This window comes from Zosterops lateralis (genome assembly GCF_965231275.1).
Source record: "Zosterops lateralis genome assembly, chromosome: 3".
Classification (NCBI taxonomy): Eukaryota; Metazoa; Chordata; class Aves; order Passeriformes; family Zosteropidae; genus Zosterops; species Zosterops lateralis.
The window spans coordinates 6,500,649-6,525,833 of NC_139764.1; the positions used below are offsets into that span (position 1 = coordinate 6,500,649).

The 25,185-nt window shown below is 41.5% G+C and overlaps 1 protein-coding gene across 1 annotated transcript in view; it reads left to right on the forward strand.

Moving 5' to 3' along the window:
• The window catches only part of SPTLC3 (serine palmitoyltransferase long chain base subunit 3), a 77,095-nt gene that overhangs the window by 48,318 nt on the left and 3,592 nt on the right, over window positions 1-25,185 (forward strand). The window contains exons 8-10 of the mRNA XM_083856078.1: window positions 5,248-5,353; window positions 11,497-11,716; window positions 13,848-13,974. Of these exons, the coding sequence (XP_083712204.1) occupies window positions 5,248-5,353; window positions 11,497-11,716; window positions 13,848-13,974 (453 nt within the window). The remainder of the gene's footprint in view (window positions 1-5,247; window positions 5,354-11,496; window positions 11,717-13,847; window positions 13,975-25,185) is intronic.

The window sequence follows — 25,185 nt, forward strand, 5'->3', positions numbered from 1 at the left end:
TAATTTTTTTTTCCATTTTATTTTAGGGTCTAAGCAGTCCTAAATGTATGCAGTAGTGTTTTAGTGGACTAAAATCATTCTGACCTGCCCATAAAGCACCTGCCTTTTGTCTCTCCTGCTGTGGTGTGGACAATCCTCAGGTTACCATTTCCCAGGCAGTGATTTGTTTGGGAAGACAGGAAAGAGCTGCATTGCTGCACTGGAATGCAGCCAACAGCCAGTGCACAGTGGGAGAAGGTGGGAGGCTAAAACATCTCCCCACCACTGGGGCAGTAGTAGTCTGGCCTTGGTTAGGTTTGTTGGGGTTTTTTTGCCAGAAGATGTCTGATGTTACCCTCACCAGCCTTGGGCTCCATGGAGTCTCTCCCACCTCCCCCAAGTGACAGGCTTGGGAGTCCTTCATCTGAATGGAGTCTAAACTCAGATGTTTTTACTTCCTGGCTCAGGGAGAGATTGACTTATCACCTGTAAGTTTTTGGGGTTTTTTGTTGCTTTTTTCTTTTTTTTAATTTCTAAGGCAATCTTTTAAGAAAACCATACATTTAAAAGCCCTTTTTCAGAACCTCTGACCTTTATCTGGTTAAGTATTAGCCAAAATCCTTGACCCTTCCCAATAAAACCTGAAAAGCAAAACCAAATATTTAACCATTAAGCAGTCTGTGATTTTATCACGGGGTTTCTCTCATAGCACCCTTTCTCTCCCTTTTAATAGGGGGGTCTTATACTGGTGTCAGGTGTTCCTTCAGTGAACAGATGAGGGTGTTATAGACTAACTACATGCAAGTGAGTTCTGTTCTTAGCGGCCTGTAAAAGGAGGGACCATACAAGGCTTAGGATTTGTTTACTCTTTCTAATTCTACCACATTTTTTCCATGTAGCATCAAGCAACTCAGTTGCAGTCCCGTTCTGAGGTTTAGATTTGCAATTCCATGAACAGTCTGTGGGAATGTTGTGATGAGGTACAGAATTCAGGCCATGGGGGAAAAAATATATCCAGTTCTCTTATTTTCAATGACATTTCACCACACAGAGCAAATGATCCTATAGGGAAGGCAGGGAATTGCAAAGCATAACCAAGCACGTTGGTTAGGTGAAAATCCAGCCTGTAATCCGGTGCTTGAATCCACATCTAAAATGGGAATCAGGGCAATACATTCCCAATACATTCTCATTCTTCTTTACGCACCTTTTCAATGCTGTGAAAGTAGTAAGGGAGTTTTTTAGTTTATCACAGATATCAAGTGGTTGATGCCAAGTGTGTGATGCAGGTGTGAGCTGTCCATGTTTCCATACAAAGTACAGTTCTCAGCTTGGACAACAATTGTGAATTTATGTTAATCCACCTCTGGCATTTCTCAGTCTACTCTGTCAAATTACTGCTGTGGAGTTCAGATACAAGTGCCATGAGGACACCTTAAAGAAAATGCACAGCTACCTGGAGGAGCTGTAGTTAATACTGAAGGAACTTCTAGATGGCAAAAGGCCTTCACCCTTCAGTGCAAATATATTTTCTAGCTAAAAAGAAGGAAAGAAAAGGGAAAAAAATAATAAAGAAAGAAAAGCAGAAAACTAAGTGCAACTAATAATCAAGCAGATAAAATAAGGGGGAAATTAAAGAGATAAATAAACAGGTAAAAATTAGAAAGAGATCTCTTTGGTTGCAAAACCCAAAGAGTTTGTGGTTTAGTACAGGATGGTTCCTTAATTTTTAATATTTTTTTTCCAAGTATGTAGGTACCCTTACATTTCAGAAGGGAGGGCAATGTTATAGCTATTACAGAGCAGCATGAAAGGCACTTTACCCACTAAGATTTTGTGCTCCTTGAAGCCTCTGGCCACTATCAAAGACAAGATTGTTGCCCAGATAGGTGGACTGCAGCCTAATCCAGCTGGGTGTAATTCCCTGTGACACATGCAGACGCCACCAGGGCAAGGAGACTGGTCTGTCCTGCTCCGTGCACTCTGTGTCTGTGCCTGCCCTCTCTGCTTTGAGAAAGCCACATCTGACTTCGCAGCTGTGGACAGGGAGCTTTCTGAGCCAGTGCCCTTTACTTTCAGAGAGATTGGTATTTATGGAGGGGCAGGGAAGGGGAGTCTCAGGCTCTTACTGTGGCTGCAGCAATCGCCACTCCCACGTTCCAAACAAAGATATTGGTGTGTAGCCACAGGGTCTGTGCCAGCTTGCGTGAGAGTGCAAAAGGGGAGAACCTAAAAATCAGAGCTACAAGCACAAAGCAAAAGGACGAACGTGACAAGAGTAGTAGCAGCCTGTTTATTTTAATTAAACAGGATTCAGCTGACACACAGGAGGTTTCCAGCCCACGCAGAGGAATGGTGATGACATCCCCAGCTTTACAGTGTAAGGATGAGGGGTGGAGACGCCGTGTCTGTGCTCCCTCCAGGAGCCTGCTGTCCCACCTGCACTGGAGGCAGCATGACACGCTGCCTGCCCAGGTCCAGACTCGCTCCAGCCCACTGGCAGTTTGTGTTCTTGCTATTACTCTTGAAGTAGCTACGAGAGATCCCAAACAAGGATTATGCAAGTCCACCAACCCACTGATATTTCCACTGTCCCCTCTTAGGACACTTTATTCTCTGTATCTGAACAGTACACTAAAAGTACAAGATGGAAAGTGAAACATGGATAGATCTGGGTGTGCTTTGATGAGTCAAGTCAAATCCTTAGCACCACCCCCTGGGCTGGTGAGTGGTTGTTTGCTATTGCTGCTGAAAACCATGGGCTGGTGATGGTCAAACAAAGAAGGACTGTTATTTTCTCTATGACTGGTTATTCAAGATGGACTCGTGCAGCTCATCATCTTAATGTCCTAATGTCTCTCAATCTAACTATATTTAATGGGTAAATAATTTGATATCTGAAAGTCACCTGGGGTTGCACTGCTGTTTTTCCTGCTAATCAGTATATCCCACTTGCTGAAAAGCTTAAGCACAAGCACATGGAGCACTTTGTTTTCACCTTGAAGAACAGAACCAGCCTTTTGTGGGGAATACTAAAGGTTACAGATTATTTTTTTTCTTTCTGCCTATTTCCCTTTCCAAATGAGGCGCAGATTTAAAAGTCAGTAAAATTCATTTGCACCTGAACAAATTATGTGTTGACTATTACAGACTTCAGAAAGGGTCACACATACATGTTTTTCAGAATACAAGGTCAAAAAGAAAGTGAGATAGCCCTGATCCTGCAAATAGACATGTTCTTAGCCTGTACTCCAGCAGGACAATATTATGTGTAAATAGAGAAAAAAAGGGAAACTTGTCTCTTGGAGAGGTTCTTCTCCCCAGTCTGTGGTATCATGTTCCACAGCAGTTTGGACAGAGGACCTATTCACAGCCATGTATTTTTAAAAACAGAATTATATGCATTTTATTTCATCTCCTCTTTCCTTTTTTTTCTTTTCATGTGAATGTGCTAAAACAACTGAATCTTCAAGCCATACTTCTAGCTCAGAGGTAGAATGACTTTTCTGAAGTCAAGAACCAATCTGGACTGACACATAGACAGAACACTGAATTGAAAAACCCTGTGTGATTCAAAAGAGGGTTTCAAAGGTCCCAAGAGGATTTAGATGACAGTGAGATCAGTAGAGAATAATTTGGTGGAGAAAAGCGGGTGTCCAAATTTTACTGTGAGCTCTCTGTCATCCTGAGGGGAGCCCTTTAAGAGGAGTTCTAAATATTATCTACTCGAAACAAAAGAGAACATGATCAGCTTCGTTATAACTTTCCCTTATAAAGCACCAAAGAACTTTTATTTCCTTGATTGCCATCTAGTGGAAAGTGTCCTGTCTGCATTGCATCATTCCTAGCAGCATTTCCATCTCAGAGCTCACTGAGCTGTGCAGGCCATTGCACTACTGAAACAAGGGGAAACTGATACTATCCATGCCTGTTTTGTGCTTTGTAGAGTACAGCAGGGACTTGCTTGGTCAAGTGCAGAGTGGCAGTTTTGTTGCTGACACCTTTACCTTCCATTAGCATCACTGAATGTTGCTAGGAGGAGGTGAGTCATCAGGATGTGGAAGGGTTCAAGATATAACCTGGCCATCTCTCAGGGCACAGGTCACTCACAATGAGCAATTAATGTGCATGGCCCCATTCCCCTCAGGCAGAAACCAAACTATGGGTCAATATTAATATTTCTAAGGTGTATTTTTTTTTCCTCAGGACAGTTCATTTCACGCATTCACTTTGTGCTATTGTAGAAGGTTGTATCAACTGTGTTAAGATGTGTTGCTGAAGCAAATGGGTTTATATTGTGAAAAAATGCAATTGATTTTCTCAGCCCACAGTTTGATCTGATCTTTAGTGTTTCTTGGGTATTATGAGATTCTGTAGGATATTCTTGGAAAACATTTTGAAATGCCAATCTGGATTCCTGAAAAGTACCAGAATAATTCATTTCAAAGAGTGTCCATTCATTGGAGACTCCAGAATGCTGGTGCATTGAGTCACATTAACCTGACCCTGATTTCTGTGGTATTTTTTCTCGATTCTTCCATCTTTTTCAAAATTTCAATGGCTTTCATTCAAGAATTTTTTTAGATGACCCACTCTCAGCCCTTAAGGAAGCAGCTAAGGATCATAACCTTGTTCCAAGCCTTCTTACATTGAAGTCTCACCAGTGCCAAGCATTTAGGTACCAAAGTAGTGTATCCATGCAATGTGCTTGTATCCACTTGTCTCTTCCTCTCTCCTCAGCAACCTTCCACTTGCTTTCCTTCCTGAGAAGGACAAGGCTTCTCTTGCTGCCATCCTGATGTGCTTCATGCAGCCTTGTCAAAACCTTTGCTGAAGAAATTCTTGTTGATCATGAGCTTCTGATTGAAAAGCAACTAAAACTCACTATTGAAGCCTTGATAAATTATGAATATCAACAGCTGCTACCCAGAACTGCTGGCAGTTAGCCTCAGTACTGAAGCAAAGTGATTGATTCCCTTTTGCCTTTAAATATAAATGTATGCAGAGTATTTCTAGAAGTTTCCCAGATCAGGTGCATAACTGGATGCTTTTTATAGCTCTTCTTGTCACTAAATTGCATTCACACCAATGAGAGGAATTGTTGGGTCTTGCCTACTTAATAAAGGAAGTTAATCTTTAGGGCACTTTATTTTTAATGTTGTCTTTTGCTGCATAGGAAAAAATAGCACCCAAGAGAAAATTGAAGGTTCTTGATAAAAATCTTTGTTAATGTTTTTCCTTCCTCCTTTTTCCTGTTTTTAAATAAAGATATGCAGAGCCTCGAGACGTTGCTGAGAGATGCAATAATATATGGACAGCCTCGCACCCACAGAGCATGGAGAAAAATTATCATCCTCGTGGAGGGCATTTACAGGTATGTTTGTGTTGTAGAAAGATGAGTATTCTATCATTTCTGAGGACAGAATGATGAATTGAATGGGGTAAACTCTGAGTATCTGAGGGAAATCTGAATGAAAGAGGAAATTCCAATAACATTCTATGATCTCATAAATAGGTTGGTTTCCATTATGACAGCCTGAACCTTGTATCCTGTAGCTCCAGTTAGATCCTGTACATTTTTCTGAGTGTTGATTTTAGCAAATCACAGTTGAGTGGGAGATGTACTGAGAGCAAGACAGGGCTACTAGCCCTAGTCCCTGGAACAGTTCAAATGAGAGAAGTGCCCTTGAGAACCCATCTGATAATAGCAACATCAATAATACAATGAAATTATAGAGCTCCTCAGACAGACAGCTATTGTTCACTTGTGTGATGCAGATTGCACCCAGTCAGAAAGACAAACAGTCACTGGAGTGGAGCAGCAAAGCAGTGGCACCAGCCATGCTCACCATCCTGGGCTTCATCCTGGCAACTGCTCCAGTCTGGAGAAGGTCGTTGAGAAGGCAGCCAGGGAGCTCATGGAGAAGGGAAAGGCAGGAAGGGCTGAAGAAGTAGAGGTTTGGATAGTAAGAGGGTTTGCTGAATCTAGGCAAGGTTGCTGCCATGATGACAGGGATGGGGGAGCAGGACAAGGGTGTTTTGGGGAGTAGCAACACCTGCCCCAGAGAGAAGGAAATCAGAACCACTCATTCACAGGACATGACAGGGTTTATAAAAGTGGCATTAGAACTTTATGTATAGGGATTGTATCATGTGTGGCTGAAATGCAGCCAGTCTGGATGGGCAGTCTCTTACACCATTTTACTGCAAAATGCTGGCACAGCTTAGCCAATTAGCATTTTTTTTGGAAGAAATCTTTTATGATCTCATGTCATCACAACTTCATAGTTGTCAGTGCTTTCTTTTTGCCTAACGTTTTCCATCCCGCAAAGGGACCAAATCGGTGCTTATCTAAACACCTGTCACTCAGAAGTGAAACAGGTCAGCAGCAGATCAGCTGATCCAAAGCAGGCTGAACATGTCCTTTCAACCAGAATAAACACAGCAAAACTACAAATAAACATTGCTTGGCACTACTAGCAGAAAAGCTCGGATTTAAGGACTTTGATCATGCAGAAATTAAGTGGACCACCAACATTTTATTGACAAATGTTCCCATTGGTTACATGGCTGGCAGAAAAGGTTCCAGCTGCTGAGCTTTGTTCACTTTTAAATCCTCTACCCTGAATATTGACCACTAGGGAACAAGAAGGTAGACCGGTAACACAGAGGCATGGATCAGTCCAAGCGGTGGGACAAACCCACTGACAGCTCTTTAAATATACTAACTTATGACTCTATTTCCAGATTTATGTTTGGTGTAGAGTTTTCCTGTAGTTTTGCAGTTCATTCTCAAATGAGATTTCATTTTCAAAAGTTCAAAGAACCTTCTGTTGGAATACAAAATAAAAACATGTTAAACCTCAGAGTACCTACTAAAAGGAACAATAAAGTTCCTTCAGCTCCATAAAGGCTAAATAATATTAAGACCACTCATGCCCTGAGTGTCCATGCTTCTGAAAGGCATAATAAAGTAAGGAGCAGGCTCACAGCCTGGGCAGTCAGAGCCAGAGTTGGTAGCTAAGAGTATTTCATAGGCAAAAAAAAAAAAAAAAAAAAAAAAAAAAAGAAAAAGAAAAAGCTGGAAGACAGAGTATAAATACTCTTACTCTTTTTCGTGTGTATGTTCTTTCCTTTCTTGGCCCAGCGTTTTTGAAAGACTAAAATTTTCCAGCCCCGTATTGGCTAACAGTAGTTTTCTTGAAGATTTGCCAAATTAACATTCATCAAGAGGGTTTAAGAGGAGTTAGAGTGTAGTTAATGTATTCTTCTTACAATAGTTAATACTGTTTTTTAATTTTTTTCCTTAAGTTATGTTTCAGGGACAGCAAATATAGAATTTAAATAACTTGGTCAGAGCCACTCTCCCAGTTATAATATCTTGATTTGCAAGTTTGGCTTGGCAAATTTTTACAGAAATGCTTTTTCCAGAGATGTGAAAGAAAACACTGAGTTTTCCTTTTGTAAAAAAACATTGTTCTATGGGACACCATAGTCTTACTATGGTGAAGTTAATGGTATGGAAAGAAATTTGCCTTCCGTTTCCATTAGGAGTATCTTAAAGTGTTTATACTGTGCATAAGCCCAGACTTAGCAGCTGGCAAAATTTGAAAAGGGTCATTGTTAGCCAACATGAGCATTTCTGGAAATCAGACTTGTGTCTGAAACCATAAACCACAGATTTTGCTTGGTTACAACTGAAGGCAGAAATGGCCTCTCAACTTGGGAAGCACTCAAGCTACATGTCAAATAAATAGCATTAAGTATATGTTTGTTTGCTTTTTAATGTCTCTATTATCTTCAAAAGGAAAAAAAATCATCAGAAGTAAATGTAAGTCCTAGTGAAAGCTGGTTCTTAACTTGGACCAGCCTAGGAGCAAATGTATTCCATTTGTGTTCCAAACTGAGGGAGACCATATAGCCATCAATCTTGACTCCAAAAAGCATGAACAAGTTTTGGCAGTGACCAGGGCACAAGTTAAACGGACTCGCTAAATCGTATTTTTATTATTTGAACTCCAGCTAATGTTTTCCTTGGCTTCTACCATTTCCAGTTCAGTATTAATCAGTTACTGTATTCTTACATGGTTTGTGGTGGGCTTCTGCTCTCTTCCATGCATATTTCTTTAGGAGTCACACAGGCCAAGGCCCAGGGCAGAAGTTGTGGGGAGTTATCAGAAAGTGATCAAAACAGATTGGTTTTCATTTGTTTTTTCCTTACTTTTAATTTAATTTGTGTATTTTCCCTTCCAGCTAAGAAAATAGCTCTGATAAGTTAGATATTGTCTGATGCCTTTTCATATGCATTAGAAGCTCCTTGGGGTTCAATGCCAATCGTGTAGGAAATTTAGCAGGGCTATTTTTTATTTCCTGGGATTAAGTGACTGGACTTCCAGAAGGGAACGAGGTAATATTTGATGTCTTTGGCCAAAGACCAGCATTAAAGGTTAACATTTCTATCATTTCAGTGTTGAAATGGAGTTGTAGTTGAGGGCAGAGTTGAAAGATTACCTTGAAATTATTGCTCTAAACTATGAAACAGAGATTGTTGTATGAATGTACAAGTTTCATGTAAGAAAACAGTGCCTAAAGTAACTGTTAAAGTGGAATGTATATGTCTTGTGAGTAGCAGGCCAGGAGAGGAGGGATTTTTCCCAATTACAAACTAGCCTGAAAAGGGAACAGATAAACTCTTTAAATGTTGAAAAGATAGTGGTACTCTAGGGCATGTTTAGAGATCAAGTAGATAAGAGGTGGAATATTTGTAAATTAGTTTTCCTGAGAGAAAAATAAAAAAGGAAACTGTGGTACCATAGTAGAATGTAGAAACCTCTTTTCCCAAGAAGTTTCAAGATAAACTGGGCAAAAAAAATCCATTTTGTGTCAAGGGCGAGCCTGTGTTCTCATCTCTCTCTTCAGGAAGGCTGAGACCTGTTGCAATGGCAGCAGAGAACATATACATGACTCCAACAGCACTTTAGTCCCTGTTCCATGGACACTTCAAGGCCATATTAGGAATTCTGTCAACTATTGCATTTATGTCAGCCAGCATCTTTTCAGAGCAGTAGATCAAAACTGAATTCACTGTATTCACTGAAACTGAATACAGGTGACTTGTTTTGCTAAGCAGCTTAGAGTTCCAAGAGAAATCTCCTACTCATATGAGAAAGAAAAAATTTCATTCAGTCTTCCAAAGGGTTAAATCTCGCATCATCCATGTACCACCTCCATGTATTCTGGGATTCAGCACAACTTTCCTTCCATTACACAAACACACAGCATTTTTAATTTACCATTTTTTTACTCTTTTTGAAGTTCAGTGCTGTCTCTCCTGCCTGAATCTCCGTGAGCCACGGAGCCTAACGATGACTGTATAAATGTGGAAAAACTATAATTGTCCTCCTCTACCTGGCTGATGTGCCCAAGCATGGCTGGAAGGTGGAGGGTGGGATTGCAGTTTGCAGAGGTGCTCCATGGCTCTCCCTGCAGACCAGCCAAACACAGCTAAAAGCTGCCAGGCCCAGCACATAGGATGGTCCAAGCACACCCAGTGGTTCAATGTCATTTTAGCTGACTAATGCTTTGACTCTGGGCTGTGTGAGGACAGTGGGCTCTGCCCTTGTATTCACTAGGAAAATGGCTGTGGTGGTTTAAATTGCTTCTCCCCCAGTGCCAAGTGCCATTTGGGAAAAGTGAGAAAGCCCAGTCCCCAATGCAGTACAAGCCCACCCTTCTTTGCTGCAAGGAACCTTGGTGCCAACACACAGTCCTGCAGCTGCCTCTTTTATGGTTGGGCAAGACAGAAGGACAAGATTTGCCAGCAGTCACCAACAGCCAAAAATTATGCCTCCAGGCACACACAGCCAGGCTCTCTGAACCTCCCAGTGTGAACAGCACAGGCAACCCTTGTCCATGGCTACACCCCCATGCTGTTACACTGATGGAGATTTGCCTTTGGGCAGGCCTCCTTCAAAACTGGAGACCAGTTTCCAAGCTTAGGAGACCAAAGGATGAAGAAGGACTAAAAGTGTCAGAAATTTCCCAAGTGCTAAAAGCAACACGGTGCTCCTTTTGTGCCAAAATTATCCAGCTGCACAGTACAAGTGGCAACAAAGCAGCCTGTGAAAGCCATTGGTCCAGTATCCAAAAACTTCCAAGATGCTATTGATTGCATTTCTCTTTTGTACTTGCTATTTCGGACCAAAGTCCATGTTTATGGTCATCTGAAACTTGTTGCATTTGCAAGTGGATTCACCGTAGCCACAGAGCCCTGGTTTTTCTGGCACATGGCACACTTACTTTGTGTTTGATAGGAAGTTTTTAGTTTTCAAAGACCTGCTTACTAGAGCTAGTGGAAGAGAACACGATTAACTTGTTATGAAATGAATACTGAGTGCATCTGAGCATATCCAAGCATAGCTGTAGTCATCCCACAAAGGTTTTCAAGGCACAAGTCTTCACAGCAATATTCTGCATGTGTCATCTTTATGGGATCAGAGAGTATTTCTTATTTATCTCCCTGAGCTTGCATTTTTGCTGGACACCTCTTCCGTGCCTTCTCATTTACTGACATGACTGCCAGCAGTGCAAAAGATTTATCATCTCTTCTCCTTTCTATAAATCTCAGTACGCTGTTAATCACAGAATCATGGAATGGTTTGGGTTGGAAGGGACCTGAAAGCTCATTTTGTTCCAACCCCCCCTGCCATGGACAGGGACATCTTCCACTAAGCCAGGTTTAGTTCAGAGCACCATCCAGCCTGGCTTAGAACATTGCCAGGTATGGGGCATCCACAGCTTCTCTAGGCAGCCTGTGCCAGTTCCAGATACTTGGTTTTTCTGTATGGCTGTAAGAAAGTAAAAAGAAAAGGAATGGAAACTTTTTTTCCTTTTGATTACTAGGTAGCAGGCTCCATTTCCTAAAAAGTACATATTGAAGCAAAAATTGGCAAGACTGGATTTCAGCTGCCTGTTTTAATCCCTGATTCTGTGAAGACTGGGAATGCTTAGAGTTTATGGCACCAGCTGTGGGTTTCACATGGCCAATCTCCAGTGTATGTTGGACCTAAGTCCTCTGGACCAGATGAATTTGCTCTAGAGCTGTCATGCCCAAATATTGCCACAGTAGCTGACGATGAAGTAAGCAAGGACCAGACTGAATTATAGAAGTTCTTTATAATATTTCTTTTGTAGAGTTGAACTGTAATGTGCTGCTTAGGGTAAATATCTCTGCCTTGCTTTACACCTTTCCTTTTCTCCTCTGACACGTAGACAATTTACAAACATTCAAGGACTTTTTGACTGGTTTTGAACGTTTGAATTCTAAAACTGTTTAACTGTTTTGTACTCACCTGCAAGCGGGAACGTGTTGCGAGTTTTCTTTGGCTTATAAGTAAAAAGCCAAATTGAGATTCCAGAAGAACTTTGGTGGAATAAGGCAATTAATGACTGTATTTTCTGCCAGTCTGGGAAGGAGCCCAGGGTTTGTTGTTCACCCCTGATTCTCTCCACGAGCAGCATGGAAGGGTCCATCGTGCGCCTGCCAGAGATAGTCTCCTTGAAGAACAAATACAAAGCCTACCTCTACTTGGACGAAGCTCACAGCATTGGAGCAGTGGGAGCAACGGGCCGAGGAGTCGTGGAATACTTCGGGATGAGTCCCGACGACGTTGACGTGCTAATGGGAACGTTCACAAAGAGCTTTGGCGCAGCTGGAGGATACATAGCTGGCAAAAAGGTAAAAGGAAATAAACAATTTCACATCAAGGATGTGGGGACTGCTTTTGGATGGTGTGTGATATATTTCAGTATCTTTTTGAACAGCCTGCTTAACACGAGCACTGTTCTAAAGTTAGCATCATTTTTGCCCGGATCCCAAATGCACATCAAACAGTCAGACTTTCTTATTTTTGTCTCATGTTCATATTATGTAATTTGCTTGAGTTGGGTTATTCTGTGCCACCCTGATGATTGTTGTTTGTCTTGGAAATGTTTGGACATGTTGTGGTTAGCTAATATACTTCCCTACATTAATTTGCATGCAGATTACTCATTACTTTGTTTCACATTTGTAAACAGTGTGTGGAGCAATATTGAGAGATTAAAACCACAGTTTCATCCACTGATAATACAATTCCTAGAGTTGTGGATTGACATAGTTGCATTTTTTAGGAGAATGGAGAAAGAGGTTACTGGGGGCCTTTTGCAATAGTAAACTCTGTGTCCTCAGTTGCTCCATGTACATTAACAAAACAATCTCTTGCCAACAACAGATGTCAACAAAAAGTAGAGCTGAGCTTGCTTTAACTGGGGGTGTAGAAGAGAAAGCATAATCAGCACCATTGTGAAATGTCATTGGTTTTGTTGCTTGACAGAGAGATCAAATGGTTGCTGATTATTTTCTCTTTTCATACCCAGCTGAATGTACTTTTTAAGCAGTCTGCTGAATGAGTGGGAAGCCTGTTTAGACAGCCCATATGGTTGTTGTCAGGATAACATTAATAAGGGCAGCCCTACAGTAGAATAAAAGGGCTATAAGAAAATATAAACTGTGTATTTCTTACTGTCTTTTTTGAGTTTGCCCCTGGAGATCTTAAAACCAAGTGTTATAATATATCAAGAATCAATTTTCTTTGTTTCCTTGGCTTCCTGAATTTGTGTCTCTGTGTTTGTTTCTTACCAAAGACAATGTGTGTAATGTAGCTAGAAAGTATAGAAATATTAGACCTGTGAAAAGTAGTCCTATGTAATTTATCCTCTAATCCTTGGAAGCTTTTTTAAGTGAAAACAGGTCACTCTTTTCATGACTGTGTGTATCACTAAGCTTAGCCTCAGGCTCCTCAGCCTTGGAAGGCTGCTCACCCATTCATCCACTTACGTTCCTTTCTGCAGCCAAAAACTCACAGTGGTGCTGTTTATTCTGCATCAGCTGGAGCCCAGAAGCCTTCTTAGCTTTTAACCAAACCCTCAGGAATACAATTGCAAAATGGCCATGCACAACCTGTGTGAGGTTAGGTAAATCTTTATCCTCAGCACTGGAGTTACTGTGTAGACTCATACAGCATTTTGGTAGTGATTTGTGTTACTCTCACTGGATTTTATCTTTTTTCTGATGGTATTTTTTTATCAAAGACAGTATTTAAGTTTTTCTCACTAACATGCACTCAACTTTTAGCGTGGTAACTGTTACTCTGATATTTTTCACTAGGGCATATTAGTTGTTATAACAATGATGATCTTAGTAAGATTTGAATTTCTACTGCATGCCTGGATTCAGGAGAGTTACTGGTGTTTTAGATGTGCCTACAGTATATCAATGGTTTTTCTAAGAGGGCAGACTGTGCTCTTAGTTATTGTGCTCTTAGGAAATGTTAACGCAGTTATACCAACTCTGACATGACTGTCCCTGCCACAATGATTGAAAGTTTTGATTGGAAATTTATGTGCTTATAGTCACAGATCCCATTAAGGTTGCTTTTCCTGGGCTGGGGCAGAGGACCTTTACTGATGTCATATAGCCCTTGTTTCATTACCAGAGGGAAACTCAGCAGCACTGTTTTAAGTGCAGCTGTTCATTGGTCTTGAAATTATTTTGGCTCCTTTATAATATGTCTTAGCACAGAAGTAAACATTATTCTATTCCAGACTTTTGTTTCAGCTGTAATTGCCCCACTTATATGGTAAAGCATTTGCACCTGCCTGATGTTTCTTCAGGCCATGTATTTTAACAGTGGCAGCCAAGAATGCAATCCAGTAGCTGGTGAAACGTCCTCTTCCTTTTGCACATTCCCACTCCTGCAGTAGTTAAGAGGGAGATCTGCTGTTTGGCAAGCTCGAGGCTCATTCATGCTTTGTTTTGCTTGTGTAAGGGCCTTGTGGACTTTTTACGAACTCATTCTCACAGTGCTGTGTACGCCACATCCATGTGTCCCCCCGTAGCAGAGCAAATCATCAGGGCAATGAAATGTCTCATGGGACTGGATGGGACAACACAAGGTAAGCAAGCCTTCCTTTCCTTCCTTCCTTCCTCCTTCCCTCCCTTCCCTCCCTCCTTCATTTCAGCTGCTACCCAGAGCATCTCTCTGAGTTCAGGAACAAGAAAAACGTCATGCAGCAGCAAAGAAGTATTGCAGTGCAATAGACAATGCAAAAGAAATCCTTTTTATTGTAAAATTAATACCCAAATCATCATACTTCTAAGTGCTGTCGACCTTGGGGTTTTTTACCATGCTCATCCACATGCAGCAGGGATGGAAAGATTTTGGGGTTCTGCCTGTGTAGTTGCCAGCCCATCCTGCTCTGCAGCAACAAATAGAAATGCATGGATTTCCCTTGGACTATACTGTCTGACTTTGTAGTAGGGTTCATGAGGACATGCCTTCATTTATGGGCTAGCCACTGTCAGTTTAGCTTCTTTGTAAGTGTGGACCTTCAGAATGGCAAGCAACTCAAGCATGGTGCAGCATTTCAGAACAGGTATTGTATGTTAAATAATAGCATGAAAAAAATATTATAATAATTCCTACCTCACTCAGGCATCAATTATGGTGTCCTGAGCCTAGTTTTGTACTACATTTTGTCCCAAAAGAATTGAGTACTTGGTGTCCTTATGAAAACTTAGGTGTATTTCTATACCTGTCTTGAAGTTGGAAATGCAGCTACTGTGCAATCCTCTGTGTGACATGCTTTATCCTCTGTGGGATGTTTTATCCTCTGTGTAATATGGTTTTCTATGCAACAAGCAACAAAACAACTGTGACATACATACTGTTTCAAAACAATGCTGATATTTGTTTGGTGTTCTAGGAGTTAAATCCCAATATGGAGAAAAAGTGATTGAATTTATGTAGGTTTTTTTCAGGAATGCCTGAGAGTCACTATATTCTTTAATGTGCAGCTGACAATGCAGATTCTGCTCTGAATTGCAATCTCTTTTGTACTGTTCCGGCAGTGCTATTTTCTCTTACTTTGTCTGAGACTAACAGCATTAATTCTGTATTAGTCCTGCCTGATGGATATGACTGGGATAAGGTGGGAATGGAAGGGTAGATGAGAGCAGGTAAGATATTGCCCTGTACTGTCCTGTTAGATACAAGGCTTTTAAGACAGATATCACAGCGCTTTGATGAGGCCAGAATTTACAGACCCAGAGTGCAGAAGGAGGGATAGATAATCCAGTCCCAGTGCCAAATCCTGCTGAGTGCAAAGATAAAAAAAAGGCAGCAAAACTCCAGTGCGGTGCGCAGACAGGCGAGGAAGCTTTTGTCATTTTGGTGGAGAAACCAGGGCATAAAAACTTGATTCCAGCTTGAAATTTGGAAGATCCCTGTTGCATGTGCTGATGCCTACCTATGAGAGACCATCCCTGACACCCTGCCCCGGCGCTTGCCGTGAGAGGGCGGTCTGACACCGAGCCCACCCGGCGCTCCCAGATGCCGCATGTGAAAACACGAAACACGCAGAGAGCATTTTTCCAGCCCTTCAAAGCCTGTTAAAAAACTGCTCTTCAGCTAGCGTGATCCTGCGTGCAGTTCAGCTACAGGATAAGAGGAGAACTGGGTTCAAGATGGAGTCTTTTAGATGTGCGTGTCTGTCTCAGGGCTAAGAGTTTGAAGCGTTTTCTCTTCGACAGGCAGGGCTGTTTAATGACACAGTGTTTGCATTTCTGCGCTAAATAAGAGCTTATTAAGTCTTCTGCAAATCTGTTATGAAATAAATTAGTGCTCTTGTCAGTTTTGTTTTTTTTTTTTTAAAAAGCCTTGTAATATGAAATTCAAATGAGTAGGAAAACAAATGAATAAATCATATATCACAACTTAGACCATTGCACAAAGGCTAGCAAGCTGGCTGTGATGTGTAAAAATGTTTCTTGTCCTTCTGAGCCAGACTCATTATTTTAGTCTTTTGGGTTTTCTTTCATGTGGGCCTCCCTTCATTAGGCTGTCTTGTGGACTACAAAAAAAAAAAAAAAAAAAAAAAAACCACCACAACCCAAAATACAGGGAAAAAATGCTGTGCTGGACCACACTACAATGTGTTGCTTTGGTGTCGGAGAGAGGAAGGTGGTGGCTTAGAAAGGAACAAGGAACAGAAGGGGGAAAGCACCATCTCTCCTTAGATATTTTTGATTCCAAGGACAGAGTTGTTAGGTCCACTGTCACACAAGGTGGTGAATCCTGCCTATGAGTGAATTCCTGTGAGAGCATGAGCTGTGGAGCAGAGAAGTTTCAAGTAAACTGAAGTTGCTGCAGGGTAGTATCGACCATGTGTTCTCTGGAGGCCTCTCAGATCCATAAGAGTTTATTTTGCCATTAATTGCAAATGGCATTCTCTTCCCTCTTATAAAGAATTTATAGGGGAATCCTTTATAAGGAGATGTCCACCAGTGACTTGTCCTCCAGAGGTCATTTCTCTGGGAGAGTGAGCCTTGCAAAAATCACTGGGAATGTTTTAGACAATAATGGAATTAGTTTGCTAAAAGGTTCTGTGTGAATTGGAGGCTGCTTGTTGAAAACAGGATGAAACAAGGGGGGTAACAAATGTGTTAACCCAGCGTGTTCTTACATCTGAACTTTGTGACTCCTTGGCAGATTAACAGACAACTAAGAGAAGGAAGACTGATTTGGTCATTTAAGTTGCTGCTCAGAAAAATCCATATTTCTTAGTCTTCTTTATTTTCCCAGATATAAGACTGTTACCATCCCTTGAATTTCTTGGTAGTTATTCTCCACTAATTTCTTAAGCAGCAGATTTAGAAAAGACTAACACAGATGCAATTATATAGTAGGTAATGCCAGAGCCCAGAAGTGCAGATACTGCTTGTGTATCCTGATGTGTGTCCAGTTGATTGATCTTCCATATTTTCTTCCTTTATTTTCAATTAGTAAGAATGTGGTTGTTTGGAAAAGGAATCAGGATATACATTTCCCAGATAGGATCAGCACAGGGGATGCAGGATATGAACAGATGTTTATGGGCCCAGGGGGTACTGCTTCATCCCGAGGAAGGAACAGGTTAGCACCTTCAGAGTAATTCTGTGAAACCTAAACTGTTCAGCTGGAAATTACCCACAGCCAGTGTCTGTTCCACGCTGAAAATCATAAACATTTGGTTATGTCCCACATCAGCATTTGTGATAGTTGTGAGACATTAATGTCATGATAATGTGACTGGGAGGACACTGCAGAGCCCACAGCCAGCTATTACAGTTTCATTTATTTTGCCATGTTTTCTGTGGTGACTCGAGAAAATGAGGGGCAAGAAATGCTAAATTAGGAAAAGGTAGTAGCTCCCTCAAAATTGGTAATACAGCATTGTTCCTGCCTGGGAGAGAGGAACAGGTTGAGGTCAATATTACCAGTATTTCTTGAGTAACTATATGCAAAGAATCAGAAACTGACTATAAAAGATGCAAATGTAAAATCAAATTTTTAGTGGAGTAAAAGTCCTGTTTTTCTCAGTGCCATGTTTTACAGAACTCTGAAAATTGATGTCATTGTAGAACAAAACACATTGGTTCTTAGTACCATAACATCATAGATACTTTCATAGTTCCTATAATAGAGTTGTTCGAAAGTGTATGAACTTCTGGCAGCTGTATTTCCTCTAGTAATGTCATAAGGCAGCAAGTTCCACAGTTCAGCTCATGTAGTCTATTAAAAAGAAAAAAAAAATAATTTTATCCATCTTAAGCCTTTGTGGCCTTTTCATCTCAAATGTGTCTCTGCTCATTTATTAGGAAATATGGGAAGCGGAAGTTCCCATGACATTTACTCTTTATAATTCATAATATAGATATTTTTTATGTGTTTTCCTCGTGGCTTTCTCATTACACCACTGGAGATACTTCAGGAAACTCAGCAGCTGCCTTAGTGGTTTTGTCCCATGATGAGACTGGGGTTGACTCAGAGTGTGTGGACCCTGCACAAATTTACAAGTAAACTTACTTGCATGCAACATAGCCCCTCCAGCTGTGCCCTCAGACCTTTTCTTCCTCCCCCCTTTCTGCTTAAGGATACCAAAAGCATATTTTTACACTTAAACCTGATAGGTATAAAATAGAACCACTAGGCAGACAGAATAAAGACTGCTGGGAAGTCCAAAGCAATCTTTTTGATGACTAGTAATAGATTATACTGGTGTAAAAAGCAAATTGCAGCATTTGTAAAGGAAGAATTTTTTTCTGTTTAATGCATGGCAAACGATAATTCAGCAACATCAGTGGGCATTTTTCATGTTTTTATGGGATGCTGAAACATCTAAAAGTTTGTCCTCTGCAATCTACTAGTAAAAAATATTTTGTTAAAAGATAATTCCTGAAGTTGTTTGGATTGTAAGTGTTTCTTTAAAATTATCATTTACTTTGCCATTTGTGCTGATTGGTTTATCTTTTTGCAACTACTACTTTTCATTTATGTTTTTAGCAGACTCTTGAGTTCTTGCATTTGAGCTCATTCAGATTGTGATAAATGGCAGAACACAGCTTTCTATTTTGGTTTGGCACTAAAGAAATTATTTTTAAAAGGTTCCTTTTTAAGATATTTCCATCAGCCTCAGATTTTTTTGTATAACTGGAGGAGCACCTCCTTAAAATCAGTTTCCATCATTTTCCTCTTCTATCTGTCCTCAACAATCTTTTGAAAACATTTGTTTTGCTTTGTAAGGATCCTCTGTAAATTCAGAAACCTTAGTTCCACATCACCATGACCTGGCATAAACCAACACTGGTGCAAGGAAGAACAGTCTTGCCCTCAGTTTCTCCTTCCCCTGCCTATCACCTTTCTCATGCCCCTTCTCCCTACAGCAGTGTGTGTGCAGCCCTGCAATGAGCTGAATCAGAGCACTGATGGAGCTGAAAAGTAACCAACCCTCCCATAAATGGTTATCTTGTACCCAAACTGGTCCCCAGAGCCAACCTGCCATATGGCTCCAGGAGCCTCACTGTCAGGACTTGAGCAGCTGGAGCCAAGAGGAACAATCCGTTTTGCAGCAAAATAAATTGTGCCAGACTGGGCTGATCATGAAACTATTGCTGCAAGCTTTAAATCTGCAAGTGGCTTAGAGGTGGACCCCTTGGACCTGCTCAAAACAGCTTGCAGAATCAGTCATGCTAAAGCCTATCTTTTTCAAATTCTCATTTTGCTGCTTCATTCTGAGGGAATAGCTTCTCTTAGGCCCTTAGCAAGCAGAATGCTTGAACCCTGGCTTAATTTAAAGTTAATATTCCCAGTAAGTATGTGGTTACATTTCAAGCCCTTAAGCACATTTATTCCCTGTTTGCACAGCACTGGCTCCATGGCTAGGGCTCCCAGTCACGACAACAGCAGAGATATTAGTGATGATAATATGCTGCCACAATTATTATTTGTCTAAGCTGAACAGCACAGATGTTCTCCCATCAGTGGATGATGAAACTGAGCTAAATGGTGACATCTTTGCTCAAAATGAGTGAGACACGCTGTTCTAGTGGAGATACTTGCCGTGTGATCCACCTGCCACAGGACATCAGATGGATCCATGGAGGGATCTAAACAGCTGATCTGAACAAGCAGGGGCTTTGGACTGATAGTGTTTGCAGTGATTTGCAAGATCTCTGAGGATTAATCAAATTCTACCTCGTTTGCAGTCACTTTTTTTCATATTCAAAGTTAAACCAGTGCTGTAGTCCTCTAGCAGACCCTGCCCGTGGGATAAATGTTCCCTGTATCCTGACATAAGCGTCAGCTGCAGGCAGAGGAGGGATGACAGACTTGGCTGTGACCTGTAGCCTGTGCCCCAGCGGTGAAATGCTTTCCCCAGGGAGAGCAGCAGGCAGCTCCATGGCACAGCTCCCTTTCCCGAGTGTTTTTCCTGCCAGGAGGGAGTGAGGATCCCTCCTCTGCTGCAGATGCTGCTGGAGCAGCGCAGCCGAGCACAGAGCAGGGAAAGCGCCGTTCCTTAGCGGCTTTGGGATCCCTGGCACCTCAGGAACACCTAATGGGATGCAGATGGAGCTCTTTGTGCTCTGGCTGAGTTCCAGCGGCGGGACGGAGCCGTGATTAATCACCTGTGCTGGGAGCGAACAAGGCTCAGCCAAGGCTGGCTGCCCTGTCCCTGCCTTGTGTATCTGAATATAGATAAGGGGCTGGGCAGGCACATCTGACTCACTCGAGAAATAAAGTCAAAATGACCGAATCGTTACAGTTTTTCTCCTTTCTGCTTCAACCGAGGTTGCCATTTTTCTTCCCCCTAATCTTCTCTGAAAAGTGTTTTGCAGCAGTTCACAATTAAAAGAAGTCCTTAAGGGATTGTTTAGCAGCTGAATTAGGTTGAAATTGCTAGATTTCTAGTTAACATTAGATTGTAGAAGTAAATGTCTTCACTTCTCCCCAGTTCATAGCAAAGTTATTTTTTATGAAGATTGTTTTATCTGAGAACATATTTCCTTTAGGCACCCCGGTTTTACAGCATTCTCTTTGTGATTTAATGCACATGGAGGTACATGTGTGTTACTCTTATAATGGAACCAGAGGAAAAAAATGAAAATCTGTCCATCTGCAATAGTTTAGTGGGAAAGAGCTATTGTTTTCCAGTTTTTTTTCCAGCCTATGGAAGATTGCTTTTTCCTGTCTAGTTGTTAGCAGAGGAAGGCAGGGAGTTGAATGCTCCATCCAAGGAGCACTGACACTGGTATGTAAAAGCTCAATTGTACAACTAATTATCCAGAAAGACCCTATGAAACAACAGCTGGAGGGGATTAAAGCAGGTGGATTTGTGTCTTGAAGAGTCCACTGCATGCCAAAAACCAGTACAGTGTGGGGTTGTCTTTCCTGGCATGGGCTCAGGAAAAAGAGCTCTCCTTCACCTCCTACACCTGAGATCTTGATATAAAAGGCTACAGGTGGCTTATTCCTCTTTCCAATAGACTGAGTCACAGCTTCCAAGGGCAGGAGCCTACAGGAAGAGTTCAAAAGTGGAACGTTTGTGCAGGAATTGAATGCAAGCAGCTTCTCTGCTTATGAGCATTTTGTGGCAGGCAAAAGCAGACATCCCTGGAAGAGGAAAACAGAATTTTGTTTTAGAGAGCTGATAGTTTTATTGCCTCTTTTGCTGCCAGGATAAGATCCTCAGCTCGTGAACAGCAAAGTTCTATTGAAGTGCACAGAGCTGTGCTGGGTAAAGCCAGCCTAGGATCAGGCCCTTGGATATGTAGTCAGGATGCCTTCCTGATGTCAGGTGCCCTGAAAGTGTGTGACAAAGCCTCTTGCTACTCCAAGTGGCTCTCTTAAAAAGCTTGTTGCTTCGAAGAAATTATGACCAAGCTATTACATTTTACTATTTCTCTTTTGCCTTATTTTTGTATTTTTATGTCAACTAAGCCATATTAATTTTGAGCTATAAAGCTTTCTAAAAGCTTGCATAAATTAATGAGCTAAAGCCAGCAGTATACAGTGATGCGTGTCACATAAAAATACAATCAGCATTTTTCCCAGAATTGCCAACACCTTAGAGCTTTGCAGTAAACCAAATATTTTTAAAGTGGTGCAACCAAATGAAAACTCTAAATTTGCCAGCAGAAGGTAGGTTGCTGATGCAGTAAATCTGCTTTTCTTGCACTATCCAGGCAAATAATCCTTTATTTCAGAAAAATGCCCATAAACCAGCTGTGTGTGTTCCCAGCAGCGTGACGATGACTTACGAAATTTGAGGATTGTTTATCGTTCACTTTTCTCTCTTTCCTTCCCTTCTTGATTCAGTCAATAAGAAGATATAGAGCACTTAATAAAGTTGTTCTCAGCCTTAGCTGAGCATTTCATGTGCTTAGTTTTAAACACTGGAGCATTTCATGTGCTTAGTTTTAAATAGAGGAGGGTTGTTTTTCCCTGTCCAGGCTGTTTTTTCCAAACATGTGCTGTGTTGTGGTTCACATATTTCATGGAATATAACTCTCTGGATATGCTGCATGCTGTGCTATAAGCTCTTTGCATAGACTGTAAATCCTCGAGGACTTTGCAAAGTAAGAATTTTGTAACACATATATTTATTGTCTAGGGACCTGATCCTCTAATTAGTCCCATACAGGTAAATTGTTGCACTTACATAGGTGCAGCCATATTCTTTTAGTTCAAGGGTCTGCTGGGCAGATTTTCACTCAATAAATATCAAAGGATGCAAGATCCCAGCCTCAGGAACCAAAGAAAATGCTTTCTAAGTGTGGTGCTTTTACTTAAACATCCCATGGTAAATTTGGACTAAGACCTGATTCTAAACTGAATTCATCACCCTTAATCTGCAGGGTGGGGGAAAAATCAGGCCAGTGAGACAAAAATAAACATTTTGCTCATATCTGCCTCCTTATCTGACGTTGGAAGGTCCCATAAAAAAATGAAAAAGAGTGTTGAAATACAGCTACAAATTTCAATGGTTTTATTGCTCTTATAGGGACAGCATATAAGAAGCCTTCGTATATGGTGTGTGTCTGTGGTCTTTGACCACAAAACTTAACATGAGAAAGGAAAGTGTTGACATTTGGTAAAGAAATAGATTCCTCCCAGCCACCCACCCACAAATGCAGTGTGTGTAGCAATCGTCTCCTAATGTGCTTCTTTTCCCTCCAGATATATGTGAGTGCTCTGATCTTTTATTTGGCTCTTTGATGCATCCCTGCAAATGAAATTAGTATTCTGGGACGTCGCTAAAACATTCAAGTGGCTCTTTTGCATCAGCACTGGCTGGCTTGAAATGAGCTCCATAGAGAGTCTTAAAAGGGGGGGATCTCTCACCACAAGCTGGTTGAGGATGTAAGGTCGGGAAAGGAAGACTAGAAAAGGAAGAGGTGTTTGACTTTGGGGGGGTTGCCTGAACCTCCTCCTTCGGTTCCGAAGTTTCCTTAGCTGGAGTCTAAATTTCCAGCACCAAAAATAAGTAGGGACAAAAATGGTTCAACTCCGGGCCCTGCGCATATGGTTTGATAAATAGTGAACAGCCCAGCCTGGAATCCTGCGTGGCTCACACTGTGTTTCCAGCTCTGTGGTAAACACATGAATAGAAAGGAGAAGGCACAAGTCTTAAACTGCACTCGCCAAGAACATCTGCATTTATGAAGAACTTTCCCTAAGTGAAAACCTAGTAGTTTCAAGTGCTTTCCAACTGAGAGTTTGGAAACTAGCTCAAGGGCTGCTAGGATAGCAAGGAGCAGCAGTGGCTTGGAGCCCCCAGTTCAGGTTACTCCTCCACCCTCCTCCTCCTAAACTGGACATTGAGGAGGTGCTAATAACATCTTTACAATTTCTAACGAGGGAAAACATCTCTCTTTAGATGTCAACCACATTATTCTGTAGTTCTCTAACTCCCTGTCCTTACCATCATCTCCCCTTCCCTCCTCCTCCTCCTCAATACTTCCTCCTGTTTCTTTGGGATCTACTACGCCAAAAATATTTTTGGAAATACCACAGACTATTGTTTTTATTAGTGACTGGAAAGCTTTGTAGTAGGATGCTTTTGTGTTTCATTTGTTTTCCTTGCTCTGGCACAGCTGTTTTTGCTTTAGCAGCATTAGAGAGATGGTTAAACTATTTGTGGCCTTTTCTAACCCAGCAGATCTCTTCCACTGAGTGCTTTAAACTGAATGACTGAGACTGTAAGTAACAGGTTGTCTGAGTGGGCAGTTTTCTGCATAAAGTTACAAATGCACTGGTTTTATGAGATCTTTTAATTTGTTCAAGCAAAACGCCAATCGCTGTGAAGCAAGTCCCAGTTTCCCTATAAATTTCCCAGCCAGAACACTGACAGAACCTTGACTCAGGAGAACACAGAACAAACGAAGCGGTAGATCTTGTTCAAACCTACACATGTTCAGAAATATTAATGGAAAAGAGGTTCATGTAGGTGTGGTGATCCCCACTTCAGCCAAGAGGGAAAAGGAAGAAAAGTCAGAGCAGATGGTGGGGGCAGAATGTGGTCTGAGGACAAATCTGCCAAAGGTGGCATGTAGCTGCTGCAAATGCCTTACTGGCAACTGTGGTTACACAGAGCAAGATGGGGAATTAGGAAATAGGGATCCAATCAGAGAATGGTGACAGCACAAAGTAGTAAATGAAGAATGGAGCAAATGAAAGGTAAAGTAAAATGAAAACGTAAATGGAGAGTGAAAACATAACACATCTGTACAAAGGCAAAGGGAAAAGCAAAGGGAAAAGAGGAAATGAGTTGCACTGGAGGTTTCAGTGTTCATGTCTGGTGACATAATGTAAGTGATATTGAAAGTATGGGCTGATGAACAGCAGGAAAATGAAAGTTAAGCATGTAACTGTGTCCTGCTAAATCCCAGCCTTACCACAGATTCTCACCACCTCTGCTGGGCAGACACAAGCTGCTGAACAGCGATTAGGTTGAGAGACTCAATCTGCTTAACAGTGGCTTGGCAGTTTTGTTTCTGGTGAGGTCAGGCACAGGAGAGACCTGGCTGGACTTGGCTGTGTGAACTTGGGCTGGCACTAGGCAGGCTTGTGGGTGTGGAGGAGGTGGCACCACCCCTGTCAGCACCTCACAGCAGTGGAAGAGCAGCACATAGATCAGTTCTGATCTGACTGTAACTGATCTGATATAATGCAGATGGAGTGGTGAAAGGATGTATCATATCTCCTGCTAGAGTACATAGAGCATGTTTCTTGCCTCTTTATGCAATGGCTTGGGAAGCAATTGCACTTGTCAGAAACCACCTCCTTTGTGGCACTAAAAGGAAATGGCTGAAATGTCTTCTCAAGCACATTTTTTCTCTGCTGTTTTTATTCTTTTCCCTCCATTAAAAACAATTGTTTTCAACTCTCCTGTAAGTTTTGCTGGGGGTTTCATCTGTGGATCCATGACTAAATTAGGCCAGGGACAATGCAGAGATAATAGTCAGTTATGTTGAGAAAGAGCATACTTGATTTACACCTCCTATCTGCACTACTTCTCTGTAGGTGTTTGTCATCTGGGAGGTTTTATTTAGCACAACAAAGTCCAGGGAGTTGTCCACATGTCTGTCCACAGACAGGGACTGTTTCTGCCCATGGGAAGGCACCTCACAAGTGCAGGAGTATCAGCCATCCATCCTACAATGCCATAATAATCAGTGTAGTTGCATTTAGCTCGTTCCATATTTTTCTTCTCAATCAAATGGCAACATCTACATTTCAGCCAAACTGTTACCCCCCAGCCCTGATTCTTGCCTGTTTCTAGACTTCA